Source organism: Clupea harengus, chromosome 17 (genome assembly GCF_900700415.2).
Source record: "Clupea harengus chromosome 17, Ch_v2.0.2, whole genome shotgun sequence".
Taxonomy (NCBI): Eukaryota; Metazoa; Chordata; class Actinopteri; order Clupeiformes; family Clupeidae; genus Clupea; species Clupea harengus.
In genome coordinates, this window is record NC_045168.1 from 10,373,205 (window position 1) to 10,387,360 (window position 14,156).

Genomic DNA, 14,156 nt, shown 5'->3' on the forward strand with positions numbered 1-14,156 from the left:
TATCTATCAGGCAGATAAACACAAACGGCAGACATACATCAATCTCCCAGTATATATGCAAATCTCTCATACAGACACACACCAGCACTCAAACCGTAAGTGCAGAAAGTGCAGAATCACACACCCACACAAACAGTAGGAGGAGAAGCCAAACTTACTTGAGTTCCAGACTCGCCGGATGGTCCAGGATTGCCAGCCTCTCCTTGCTCTCCCTGCCAAACATCACACATAGGTCAGAACTGTCATTCCTGTCACACAGTCTACAAAAACATTAGCCGTACTCAAATCATGATTAATGCGGCGATAAACAAGGGCTTTATTAGTTTGTGTGCTTGCATACTGAAGCAAGCCTGTGACAGTGTTGGGGGTTGGGGGGGCTGGCAGTTTTGCTTCGCCGGCCGGTCTGGATGTCGTATCGATGGCCTCCCATGTTTCATATTCTCAGGCCATTTCCCCAGCCAGGCATTGCATTAAATATTGATAGCGTTGGGACAGAGGCCAAACTACCATAAAAATAGGGGATAGGTGTTGGAGCGGTTGTAAAAAGGACATTAATGGTGTCAGGGTACTAATTCAGACAAAAATGGCTGGCTCCTGAAAATGGAGTCTGCTGGAAGTGGAGGAGAGATCCAGAAGCAGAGTTGGCATGAACGGTGCCCAACGTGGGGCAGAGACTCAGGGCCTTACCTTCTCTCCCACGGGACCCATGCCACCAACACCACCAGGAGGACCTTGAGCACCCTACAAGTGAAGAGGGAAGAGTGTCAATAGTATGCATGTCTTTTGATGTCGTGCATATTTAAGATAGAGATGGAGGATTCACTTACATCAGCACCACTTGGACCTTGAGGACCTCTGGGGCCTGGGGGTCCAGGGGGACCCTGTTTAGAGAAGGAGAGGACGAAGTGAGAGGACGAAGGAGAGGGTTTAGAATGATCTCTACAGCAATGGTCCACAACTGCTTCTGAATGATGCATGTCTCGTCTGTGGACTTTCCAGCACTGTAGGCTTCTTAAAATTACACGTGCTTCTAGGGGTGGACTGGAATGGATGACTTACCATTGGGCCAACGTCTCCGTTCTCTCCCTTCTCGCCTGGTGGTCCAGGAAGACCCTAAAAGGAAACAGAGAAATGCATTCACCAGTCACTTTCCTGTCTGAGTAATGTGCTCGAGTGGTTGTAACTGACCCATTGGGAGTCAGACCCATTATATAGTGTTGAGGGAACTAAACAAGATTGTTCAGTGGAATAAATAAAAAGACGTCACAGAGTGAATAAAATAGTAATTTGAACAAACTGTCCACAGAGTCCTCAGCAATCAATCTACAATTCTCCAAAGCCATCTACTAATGATTTCCTGAGGATGCATAGTCACATTTGTGAGATTTCATTTACATAAAGGTACGCGGCCTCATAGACTGACAACAAGCTGCCTCCATTATGACAGATCAGACCTAAATAAAGATCCCTTGTATATTCAATAAATAAACTGAAAATGAAGGAATAATAGTTATAATAATTATAATTTCTTGTTGTGATGCAGATAGGTCATTAATGCATTAGTTTGAAGGGCAATATTTGACCTGATATCCATGAGCATAGTATGACTCTCATGACATGGGAGAGCGGTAGGTTCACCATTCAACCACCAAATGGTTCGCTTTTTGACATGGCAAGGAGGTAAACGGCAAAAACATAAATGGATTTTGATGCAGCTACTGTTGGACAGCAGGATTGTCTGCACCTCCATTTCTCCAGGACATCCACTCGGCAAATGGAGGGAACAGTAGTAGAAGAAAAAGCCCATCGCTGTTACTAGATGGCTTCACTGTCAGGGACATGGTGGCCTGAAGAAAGCACACACACCTCCTCCTCCTCCATGAAGCTTTTTCAGGGGTAATTTCAGAAAGGGAACATTCTCTCCTCATCTCCCTACCGCTGGGCTCCTCGGCCTGGGCTTGAGAGGGGAGGGGTTTGTTCGTTCCAGGCCATTCTGGGCCCACCCGCGTGTCGGCACGGCGCGGCGCTGAGAAACCTGAGCGGCCGCCCCGCGGTGAAACGGCACTTATGCAAATCAGCTGTTTCACGCCGCATGGCCGCAGTGTAACGCCCGCCGGTTTAAGAGGGACGTATTGTGTGCACGTGACGACCTTTTGTCTCCTCACTCCACGCCCCCACTCCTTCCTCTCCTCCCTCGTCTGTCAAACGAGTCTCTTTCTTCCATGCTGCTGTGCAGAGTGGAAGTCCATGGCAGTTGGGAGGGTACTAAGTGGCCAATTCAGTTTTATGGGGGCGCCTCAGTGTGATCTACTCTTCAACTCAGTGGCGGTGGCCTGCCCGATGCAAATAGGCATTGGATAGACAATTGCATTGGTATGAGGGCATTAAAATGCCATTGCTCCCTACCACCAAACTCAATTCTAAATTATCACTTTAGCATCTATATATTTTATTTCTTGCACTCTGTGAGTTCACCCAAGCTGGGTGTGCTATCATTTCCTGAACCCATCTCCTCATTGCTTTGCCTGTATCCAAACCCCTGCATGTGTATAAGTTATATCCATCTCCTCATTGCTTTGCCTGTATCCAAACCTCCGCATGTGTATAAGTTATATCCATTTGCTCATTTGCTTGCTATTTAAGTCACAGTTCAAAGGTTCAGACTTCATCACCCAGAGCTTCTGGGTCAACACAAGGACATCAAAAGGTCCAATCCCTGGCTGCTATTTGCACGGCAAATAGCCCGGTCCCATTCCGCACAAGCCAATCTGGCTCCCGTACACACACACACACACACACGCATGCTGATTCCTACGGCTGGGTGCAAGGCATCTCTCTGTACCACTGCTACTCTATCAGTCAAAGGTCATTAACGGCGACAGTTATTATGCAGGCGCAGAGAGAAGACGAGCGTCCTGGGCGGAATGATGTTCGAGATGAGGTCAGTGGACGGGATTAATAACATCAAAAGTGCATTACGCCCAATTAAAACTCAGTGGAGTCCAATGACTTGCACATTCGCGAGTGTTTGGAGGGCTAGCACCAGGCGCCAGTCTATGTAACTCCATTACTCTGACAATGTCCCTTACAGTAGACTGAGGGACTAATCTATTGAAGCTGGAGTAGCAGGAGCCAGATTCTCTGTCTCGCCGCTCATCAAAAGAGGAGCAATCGGCATAGAAGAGATGGCTTCTTGTGTTTCAAGAGCCAGCTATTATCAGTGGAGTGTCTGGCTTCTCTTTTGATTGCCCCTTGTTGCGTTCGATTCGCCTTGATGACTTCCACATTATTTTTCATAATTTTTTTTTACAGTCACAGAGCCGGCAACGCAGACTGTTGGGTTGTCCTCTGTGCAGCTTCCTACAGCTGTTTGTGACCCAGTTTGCCACCGACGCTGGTTCAGAGCCGGCCCTGATGTGGCACAGATCTTTCTCTCAGCATTTCACTGAAGCTGTCAACAGCTCTTTGATTGTCGTGGTTCAGCTGAGGGGCATCATGCACCGCTGTATGTAAAAGACCAAGCAGGTCCCCTGTGGAGATTACCTTCAAACAGTCTTCAAATAGCGAGTATGTGGCTGCACTGTGGCTTTATAATAAAGTAGTCTACTCCCTATGGAGACACACACAGCCTTTGCATATATTTGATTATGGTACGCTTGTATTCATATGCGGGTATATCTGGAAGGCTTGTGAACACAGTTGTGATGCGAGCTTTGGGAAAATGCCCCACCCCTGGGCAAGACTCACCTGCAGGCCGATGGGACCTGGAGGTCCGGGGAATCCTCTGGATCCCTCATCTCCCTTCTGACCGAACATGCCCTGCTGTCCTCTGGGACCAGGCTCCCCATCACCACCCTGTGGGAGAGGGACACAGCAGAGTTCACCACTCATGTGTGTTCAACACGGTGTCTTTGAGACGTAACAAAGCGAGAGAGAGACACACAAAGTAGTGAGTAGACAAGAGGGTCTCCATGATGGACATCAATACTCACAGCGGGTCCTGGAGCACCAATTGGACCCTGCAGACCAGCTGGACCAGGAGGACCCTAGGGGGGGGGGGGGGGAGAAGGTACACATTACAGAGGCTCATATAGTGTGTCTGAGAAAAGTAAGGTGTCATTTTGATGTGTAGAGAAACAGGGCTGGAGTGAAGGGATCACACGCTTACCTGTTCACCTTTGTCAGCTTTGCTTCCCTTTTGACCAGGCTCACCAACTTCTCCCTGGAATGCACAATCAGACATGTCGGAACTCTTCTTTTAACATCCAACTTATGTGCTTTCCCCAAAGAACTAATCAATCATTTTATAAACGGCACAATACAGATGCCAGTGTTTTATACTTTGAGCATTTTGCTCTTCTGCAAAATTGATATACTGCAGTGACACATTATAAAATAAAACACTGGATTAATTGTAAGCAAGTAGGCACCTCAAATGTATTCAATTAATATCACTTAGATCTGTAATCTTCAAATCAAACATTTATACATAATCTTTGGACACTGTGCTTAGTACCCTGAACAAGTTATTGATGCAGGGACAATTGGTATAAAGATAAATTACAGTTTCTGGCAATATGCTTTAGAAAAGATACAGCACAGACCATACATTTATTAAATATTTCCTGTTCTAATCATCTCTAATTGTTGGTTAGGTCTACTTTGGAAATGATGATGGATGTGCATAAGGGGAGAGGGAAGAGACAGATCTGTTGTGCAGATGGTTGGGGTGTGGAGATGATGATGAAGATTGATGACTGATCGGATGTTTTTCTAAGCCTGGCCTAGAATGCAGACTGTTGGCGGCAGGAATAAAAATGGCAGCCATTTTGGTCCAGTTTCTGGCAGGGCCGCCACTTTGCAGGCGGGACACTGGGACACACTGACCTTGTCTCCATCCTCTCCAGGGGGTCCCTGAGGTCCAGCAGGTCCTGGAAGACCGACTGGGCCCTGGACGCCATCACGACCAGCTGGGCCTGGTGGTCCTTTCTCTCCCTGTGAGAACACACCAAATGTCAGTGTGAACATCATATGACAGTCTCAGTCATAATACTGCTGTGTACTGAAATAGTCAGATAATTATAGCTACATAATATATTTAGCTTCTGTGTACATTACTTGGGTTCGCATCTCTCACAAAACAAACATTTATGTATATTAACGTTCTGTGTGTCCATCTGCATGCCCGTTTCAAAGCTACCCTTTTCTGTGACTATTTTCACAAACCCGCAGTCATGCTGATAAATGACCGAGCTCTGAGTCACAAAAAGAAAAACAACTTGAACAGATTTTCGCAGGCTGCAGATAGTATCTGACGTGGCGACGAGCAGATAGCGTGACGGCGTTACTCACGGGTGCACCCTTCTCTCCAGCGGGGCCTGGGGATCCCTGGGGGCCGGTCCGTCCGGACAAGCCGATGGGGCCAGCAACTCCTGCAGCTCCTCTCTCGCCTGGGGAACCCTACAGCAGTAGGAGGGACGGACACGTGCATCAGTCATCCAGCTCTATTCATTTGAGTGGGACACCAACTGTGATTTCCACGCGTGGTGCCTGTGAAGTGCTTTTAAGGCTTAATTAAAGGCGGTGTGCTATATATAGCTTGTAACCAACAAGATGCCTGTTGAGAGGCCTGCTTGTGTATCACAATAAAAGATCACAATAAAAGTAATTACATTTTTTCTTCACAATCTCTTCTGATGATAAACAAGTGCATAATAACACATATAAATGATAATTCGTTTTCGTGTCAATGACTTGTTTTTCTTTCACTGCGATGGGAATGTGAAAAAGGGGCACTTCATCTGAAAGCTTCCATTGGGAACAATGTCAGTCAGTAGGTCTTCTCTACATGCTTCTTCCTTTCTCTTGTAGTGTTGTGTGGAAATGCAAGGTATTCATTGCATCACTACACCCCTCTTGTGAGAGTCTAGAGGGCGCACTTAAGCCCTGTGTAACAGCCATAAGGAGCCGGATGTGCAGCCTCTCATAGCCCTGAGTGGACCATATAGGCTGTCTTAATCCAACCCTGAGGCCCTGGATGATTGCACAGGTGGCTCAAGCTCTCCAGTGGGGCTCTTCTGGGGACTGAGGATCATTTGCTCAGGTCTGAGTGTCTGTGAGTGCTGCTGCGTGCCGTTAAGGATTTGACACCGTGGGGGTGGGTTGCATGAGTATGTGGGGTGTGAGCACGTCTGCGTGTCACATGTGATGTGCTAATCACGTGCACCACAAACAGACACAGCGGGAGGTCAGGCACCGTTTCTCAGATACGGAGACACGGGGGCCCCCCTACCAGAGTCAGGAAGTGGACTGCAGATATGAGCAAACGATCAAAACACCATGATGATGAATAATTCAAGGTGTGAGGCAGAGTAAGCTTTCCCTACCTCTCTGTTTATCTATCTATCTATCTCTCCCTCTCTCTCTCTCTTGCTTTCTCTTTTCCCTCTCTCTGTTCCAAGTCAGAGCATTTTCGCCCGAATGCAAATGTGTATTTCAATCCCGCTGAATTTCAATGGGGTCCCCGCGACGATGACACTCGGCACATCCATTCTAATTCCACTAACGCTGTCAACTCCACGAGAGAACAATTACAGGAAGACACCACTGTACTTATCTCCAGCCCTTAAGAGACGGAGCACTCCACACGGAGGAGGAGAAGAGTGTCATTTTAATCCAGAAAAGGGGCCTTAAAGGCAGCCAGGCTCTGCTGTCATGTTTAATCTAATTTGGCAGCTCCGGATCCTCAAATCTATCAGCAGGAAACTCCAGGCACGGAGACATGAGCTTCATCAACCTCTCTTCGGGGGAATAGTTTGCAGCTGCCCCCTAGTGCTTGATGCTGGCATTGTGGGCAGATGTTAATGCAGGGTGTGAACTGGACCTCCGGAGGGGCTGGGGGTGGAGGGCGGTCAGCGGCTCTTTCGCCCTGCTGTGAGATGAGATCACGGGGCCTGATGCTCTCGCCCCTGGCCTGCACCGTCCGGCTCTCGCCTGCCAAACAGCTGCCTAATGGCCCCATTAGGCCCAGGCATTGCTGCTAGGCACCCGTCCTAAATTGGACCCCTACAAGCACAAACGGCGGTGGAAGGCAATCATTTCACATGAGTTGAGGACGAAACCATGGCAACGGAGTACTTACGACTGGACCGGGTGGACCCTGCGGACCCTCTCCTCCCTTCAAACCAGCTGGACCCTGAAAAAGAGGAAGAGAGACCATGAGAAGAGAGACAAAAGAGAAAGATGGGTAAGGGCAGTGGAAATAAGGCTAATCAGAAAAGACGAACATCAATAAAAGGACCGCAGCAAACAAACAGAACACTCCGGAAGCTGACACTTTGGTTGGATGGCTTCACCGGCCTCACATCTGTGAAGTGTGTCTTCTAGCCACATGCCCACCACGGCTCTACCCATTTTATTCTCAGTCTCCCAGCAGTTGGGTGTCTTTAAGAGGGATTTTCTTTTAGGAGGTTGACTGGGCACAGTTTAATCTGGTGAACGCGGGCAGCAATCTATACAGCGCTATTCCATGGATCAGGGAGACAGGCGGGAGACGGAGGAGAAGAATGAATACCGATCTCCCCATTAATCTATAGTTTACAGACCAAACTCAAGGTAGGACTTCCATTGGATGCAACATGGGCTTTTTACCCAATCAATGGAAAAGACAGAGTAAATAACCGGCAAGGCAGTCTAAGACTGAATATTTCTATGTATAGTCAAAGGGAGCTGATTTTCAAGGCATCTCAGGTCACAACAAACAAGACACTAATCAGTAAAACACTAAATTGTAAATGGGAAAAAATCACTAACTTTCACAGACTCAATCTAGTTCTGTGGCGGATGCAGTTGCTTTGCGGTGGTCAGTTGAGAGCTGAATCATAGGGTGTGTGAGCGTGTGTGTGTGTGGGACAGACATGGTCTGCACCATTAATCTGCAGCGGGAGCCGGCCGGAGGCAGGATCTGGCTGAGTGCAGCCGTGGCCTGCGTCTCCAATGGCTATTTATCGGCCTGTGTTTTCTCCTCTGGCAGCTTTTCATTAAAGCTATTGGAAAATAGGGGAGCCCAGGGTAAACAACCAAGTGCTTTGTGTGTGTGTGTGCTGTGTTTTTGTTTGTGCTGTGTCTGTATGTTTGTGCTGTGTTTGTATGTTTGTGCTGTGTTTGTATGTTTGTGCTGTGTCTGTATGTTTGTGCTGTGTTTGTATGTTTGTGCTGTGTTTGTATGTTTGTGTGTGTTTGTGTGAGAGTGTGTGTACTTTTCATACATATGTTGTGTGTGTTGGCTAGAGGGATATCTTGTGGATATGTGGGATTTCTTTATTTGTGTGTGTGTGGCTCTCTTTGTGTGTCTGTGTTTGTGTGTCCATGTGCTCCAAACAAATGCTCACAGCTCCCCCTTTACAATGAGACAGCGAGGCTCCTGTGATCCAGTACACTGCGCCAGCAGAACACTATCAGGCCACAACACTGGCTGCCTCTGCTGTTCTGACCAGTATCCAATGCCCAAACCCAAAACACCCTGCTCTTCATCTCCTCACACATTTCTGTGTTTAAACTTCATCATCATCATCACACTTCACATGCTTGACACATGCATATGCCTACATATACACAATACATATGGACTTTTTGGACTACATATGGTAGTTTATTGTGGGGAGATGGTAAGTCTTCCCTCTGTGTTAGTTAGTGAGCATGACGCGCGCCAACAGGGATACCGTAAAATCCCTCCAAAGTTGGAAGTATGTTGAAATGGATAATCTGCACTGTGTTAACCAGTCTCCCACTGGAGCGCCTTGATTGTTTGCTGCGATCCCATCCCTGCTGGTTTTAATGAGCCTTGTGTCCACTGCATGGCTGCTCTGTGTGTCCAAGTAAACAGAGGGAGTCTTAAGGACTCGGGCGATTAGGGAGGAGAGAGGTTCTTACCGCGGCTCCAGGGAGACCTCTCTCTCCGGGGAAGCCTCTCAGACCCGGGGGACCATCCTTTCCAGAAGCTCCCGCAGGACCTGGATCTCCCTAGAGAAAGAGCAGAATAAAAAAAAAAGATAAAGTTTAGAAAAGTGAGAACGGAATTAAAGCTTTTGAAGTGCAAACACTGTGTGGCTAAACAGAGTAAAGCTGTATATTTCATCATCCAGCACAGATGAAAGTCTTGTGAAGACCTATCATAGCTAACTGTCTACCAGCTAAGACATTTTGTTCAGTCTTGTTCAGTCTTCCGTCTATCACATATTCTCTGATACACACTGTATGCACTCCACTGATGAATTAGTACTTTCTCTCTCAATATATACTTTCAGTTTCACACGGCTTTGAAGTTTATGCTCCTTGAAATGGGTATATTTCTCCAAATATGTCCTATAAAAATGTAATCAGTTCACAATGTGAAGACACAATAAGCCAGCCACTGGCTCACCAAGTCCATTATGGCAAACTATGTTAACTGTCCCTTTGAAGACAGGAGGTCCACATTTCACAATAAGAGAAGAAGTGTGACTGTATTCTCTCAGAGCCCTACGGTCCTCTCTTGAATAGCTGACCTGTGGCTCTAAGCACATTAGCCTGTTCTGTGGTGAGTCAGTGAAGTGATGGGAATGTGGGGGGAAAACAAGTTATCAATGTTTTTTTCTGAGTGACTGAGGTTCTGAGGGGAAGGGCTGTGCTTGAGACACATCTGTGACTGGCCCATTGCCAAAGGTCCAGGTTGCACTGATTAGCTATCTCTACAGATAGAGGAAAGGGGATGGCTATTAGGGGAAAGGGAGGCTAGGAGTTTGTAATGACACTGGGAATGAGCTTAGCCCAAATTCCGCTCCAAACTCTTCTATTCTTTTTAGGGTAGTGGCTTACTAGTTGTTGGTTTTGCACTGCTATTTCGCTAGTGGCTGCCAATGAATAGAGAACTGATGTACAAGAGGTACGAGCTACTCTACTGTATAGATGTTTAGCATTTTTGTTGTTGTCGAAGGTTTTGAAGTTTTACCTTAGCACCCTCTTTGCCAGCAGAGCCAGGAAGTCCCTGCTCTCCAGGTGGGCCTGGGGGTCCAGGGTGTCCTCTCTCACCGATGGGGCCGGTCTCTCCAGTGGGTCCCTATCAGAACATCACACTCAGCCATTTAGTATCATTTATGTGTCTTGGAGCTTTCCACAGGATCATACTGTGTCAAACAAAACGTACCTGTGGTCCCACAACTCCTCCAGGTCCAGGTGGTCCGGTCTTTCCTTGGAAACCCTGAGGGTAGGAGGGAAGTGTTAGTAACCATGGAGACAAATGGAAACACCAATACAGCACACAGGAGTCATGGTGTCACAGTTCAAGTCCACCAAGTTCATTGACACACTCATGTGTCATAAGAGGATAACTTCACACTGATTCCTCAAACATAGTTTGTTCCGTGCTGTGGTCTGTTTGGAACAATGCATACACGACTATCACGGCTATGTTCTAAAACAGAGTTTCAGTACAAATCTAATGGCAAAATGAGTTCAGGAGCTAACAGAAGTGGTGCTAGACAAACTAGCAAACATGCATAGCACATGCATTCAGCTAATACTGAGGTGAGAAAGTGATAATTTTGTGATAAGTGATACAATTTTTTTTTTTCAATTGTCATGTTTCAATATTTTTTTTTATTTCTTTATGCTATGTGTATTTTTCGAATTCCAAACCTCTTCATGTGTATTTATTGGTCAACTTGACCAATGAAATAAATGCCTCTCATATGGGCATTTATTCACTTACTCTTACTTACCACCTCACCACCTAGTGGTAAGAGGAGGTATCACATGGCCCGCCGGGGCAAACATGATCCTCATTAGAGACAACTAAGAAGTCTTGGCTGTAATAATAAGGTTAGCAGAGCAAGGGGCCTATACAAGCAAGTGGCACATACTACTCACAAGAAGCCATTACACCACAAACAGACACATCAGATCAGAGGGAAAAGTCTTCAAGAGATTTGCACTAGATAAAACCTTAGACATATGATCAGATAGTAACTGACAGTTAAGATCAAATTACAGCTGTTATCTTGTATACATTTGAGGGGGAAAATCCATAAAATGTGCTTGAATTCGATAGCATCTACAGGCTTCATGCACATGGATTCACACAGCTCTACACACATGCAATCTACAGTGACATCTCTGTCATACAGCAACCAATGGAAGACAGAGTGCAGGGATAGGCAGCACTTAGGCAAGGTACAGAACACACACACACTGTAACAGCCTGAATGTACAACACACAGGAAATGTGAGAGGTCATAGCAGTGAAGGTTCAGACAAAGCTAACTACAACTAAAGCTTTGCAAAGTCACTGATAGCTGAGGGATACTGAGATGTGATTATGATGCAATGCAATTTAACCACTATTTCCCTGCCGTTCCAGTCACCGAGTGTCTAACTGTAAAGAATTTCTTTTCATCAGAGTGTCACGATTCTAACCTTCTGCATTACTGTTTGTTGATTAGTATATTTGTTATATTATTATTATTATTCATTAAATCGATATCTATGGTATTAAACATTAAAGGGCCGCTGAATGCTTCCTGAAGTGCATCCGTCCAGGAGTGGGTGGGGCTTGAGAGTAATGGAACTCTGCCGGTGCCTGCCCAATCAATGCACAGGACAGGCAATCCTAGAGAGCTCTTTAGTTTGTTCTAAATTCTGCTGTAGTGCGCGTCTTAATGAAGCTCCTTATGGATGTCAATGGTAGCTGGCGCGTGAGCGGAGAGAGTGGTCCTACACTAATGCGTCACTTGGGAAGAACAGCGAGGGAGGGTGGGGGAGGAAAAGGGAGACAATGACGGGCAGCTCCTCAAAAACTGCGGCTTTGGCTCGCCTAAGCCTTATCATCGGTTTTATTGGCTCTTTAGGATAATCAAATCCGCTGGATAAATGCAGGCTGGAGTCAGAACAAAAGGACTTCGTAAGCTTCCCTCTAGGTAGACATAGAGCCTATTGTTGTAAGGTACAATGGGCATCATGATGCCAGGCTAATTGATGAGCCTCTCTCAAATCTCAATACAGATCGCACTTGAGCTCAACGGCCCTATCAACTAACCTATCGGCTAAAGTCAACTTTTATCTCGTAGAATGTTTTCTTTTCATGATTACTAGGCCAACAATGTTTTGTCAGTGGGATGCTAGTATGCGATCAAACCCTGATTTGTCATTTTGAGAGGGAATGAAAGAGCTAATGTTTATATTTACTTATTTTCATCTGCCGTGTTTTTTTTTCCCTGTGTTGTCCCTCCCTTGTGTTTGTTGTGTCTATTTCGATGCGTGTTTGTTTGTTTGTTTGTTTTCGCGTCTGTCTGTCTTTCTGCCTGTTTGTATGAGTGGGAATATTCACTCCGTTTCCTATTATCACTCTCAACCAAATCTACCACCCAGTGAGACACAGAAAGAGTTCCACCTCAACAGTAATTCAGCTGCTCACAGGCCAACTGATATTACAAGTGACTGGTTAGGGACATTTCCTGGCAAAACTTGTTTTCTCTTGGCCACAAAGTGTGTGTGTGTGTGTGTGTGCGTGTGTAGAGCAAACTGACAGACACGCAGGCCCCTGGGTTGGTGTAAAGCTTCGCCGGCTCGTGGGGAGACTAATCCATCCAGGTGTGGAAATTGTGGAGGAGGAGAAGCAGAAAAGCGTCGGTCACACGTTTCCACACCCGGCTGGAAGAGTCGGCACCCGAGCACGCTGCCCACAGTTCGCCCGCGTGTGTGCCAGCTCAGGGGTACGGCACGGCGGACTCACTCACCGTCTCACCACGCTGGCCAGGGTGACCGGGCAAACCGTCCTTTCCTGGTGGTCCCTGCAAAATCCCACAGACAAATGACCATCAGATACACGCTGGAGGTTATTCACACACACTGCACTACTCTTTGATGCGTCTCTACTACCAGGAGGTGTTCACTGCAGTTTGTGCTTGTATTTATCTATCCTTCAGAAAGACTTGTAGGCTTAATAAATTACAAATAATTCATGACTAATGAAAAACTGTAAACTAGGCTAAAGGATGGATCAAAGGTAAAAAATGCACAGATGAACAAGTCATCACACAGGATACTTACAGGGGGGCCCTTTGGTCCGGGGAAACCAACTGGGCCCTGGGGTCCTTGAGGTCCCTAGAATACAGAGCAAAACTAATCAGACACCAGGAAGTTCAATGATGTTCTCTCCACTGAGAGAAGTGTCTCACTACGCTCACAACAGGCAGATCAGACCAGTGAGCCACGTGCTGGGCGTACAGGGCCCAAACTCAAACAGTCTCTCTCAGGTGGAAATCAAAGAAAAGACTAGGCTTTGACTGGGCCATGGTCTGACATCACTCAGACTGGGAACAATCAGATTAGCTTTGCACGACTGCATTTTATTCAATTAAGGTGGAAACACACATCTGACATCACTGGAACACTGGCAGACTGAGTTTTCCATTTCCACCCGTGACTGATCTCCAAACAGGACCAGGCAGACATGAGTCAAGCACAGACTATGACCTTGATGGTCAGGTGCAGATCTGAAGTCCACTGCAGCTAAGATAAGTCTAAAAAGGGCTAAAGTAGGCGTTTCGTTAGCATGCATTGGTGCACAGGACCAGGACAGTGACGTGCAGTTCTTGTGTGCTGGCACAGGGATGTAACCTGCAGTAGCTAAACAACTCTATAACTGAAATACTAGGGATTTCTATACAGAGCATAAAGAGTAATGCTAGCATTATACTCACTGTGTTTACCATCTATTAAACACTATTACAATGGCATCAAACCTGCAGAAAAGCAAAACTCTAGGCTTTAACTCTGTCACTAGTCGTGCATTCTAATGCAGCATTCTATAATTCTCTTGGTAGTACGCCTTCAAAAGGAAAATGTCAATGAATAGGATGCTTTAAAATGACAGTGGCATAGAGAGAATGAGAGTGACAGAGAGAAATAGACCAAGAAAAGGAGAAAAAAACCCAGCAAAACCCCCCACCCCATTTCCATACATCAATGACATTGGCAACCTGTAAGAGACCTTGTGATATTCTTTAAGGATGGAACAACTGTTTTGAAATGACTTGTGAGGGTAAGAATAGATATTTTTCTCTCCACACAAGCTCTGCTGCCCCTCACATAGATCAGTCACCCACACATGACTGCACAAG

General features: G+C 46.3%; 1 protein-coding gene across 1 annotated transcript in view; it reads right to left on the reverse strand.

Moving 5' to 3' along the window:
- Nucleotides 1-14,156, reverse strand: part of col11a1a (collagen, type XI, alpha 1a) — a 78,750-nt gene that overhangs the window by 14,643 nt on the left and 49,951 nt on the right. Inside the window, exons 36-50 of the mRNA XM_031583937.2 lie at nucleotides 13,084-13,137; nucleotides 12,771-12,824; nucleotides 10,184-10,237; nucleotides 9,989-10,096; nucleotides 8,932-9,021; nucleotides 7,142-7,195; nucleotides 5,353-5,460; nucleotides 4,888-4,995; nucleotides 4,169-4,222; nucleotides 3,993-4,046; nucleotides 3,748-3,855; nucleotides 1,060-1,113; nucleotides 828-881; nucleotides 688-741; nucleotides 159-212 (exon numbers count right to left, since the gene is read on the reverse strand). Of these exons, the coding sequence (XP_031439797.1) occupies nucleotides 159-212; nucleotides 688-741; nucleotides 828-881; nucleotides 1,060-1,113; nucleotides 3,748-3,855; nucleotides 3,993-4,046; nucleotides 4,169-4,222; nucleotides 4,888-4,995; nucleotides 5,353-5,460; nucleotides 7,142-7,195; nucleotides 8,932-9,021; nucleotides 9,989-10,096; nucleotides 10,184-10,237; nucleotides 12,771-12,824; nucleotides 13,084-13,137 (1,062 nt within the window). The remainder of the gene's footprint in view (nucleotides 1-158; nucleotides 213-687; nucleotides 742-827; nucleotides 882-1,059; nucleotides 1,114-3,747; nucleotides 3,856-3,992; nucleotides 4,047-4,168; nucleotides 4,223-4,887; nucleotides 4,996-5,352; nucleotides 5,461-7,141; nucleotides 7,196-8,931; nucleotides 9,022-9,988; nucleotides 10,097-10,183; nucleotides 10,238-12,770; nucleotides 12,825-13,083; nucleotides 13,138-14,156) is intronic.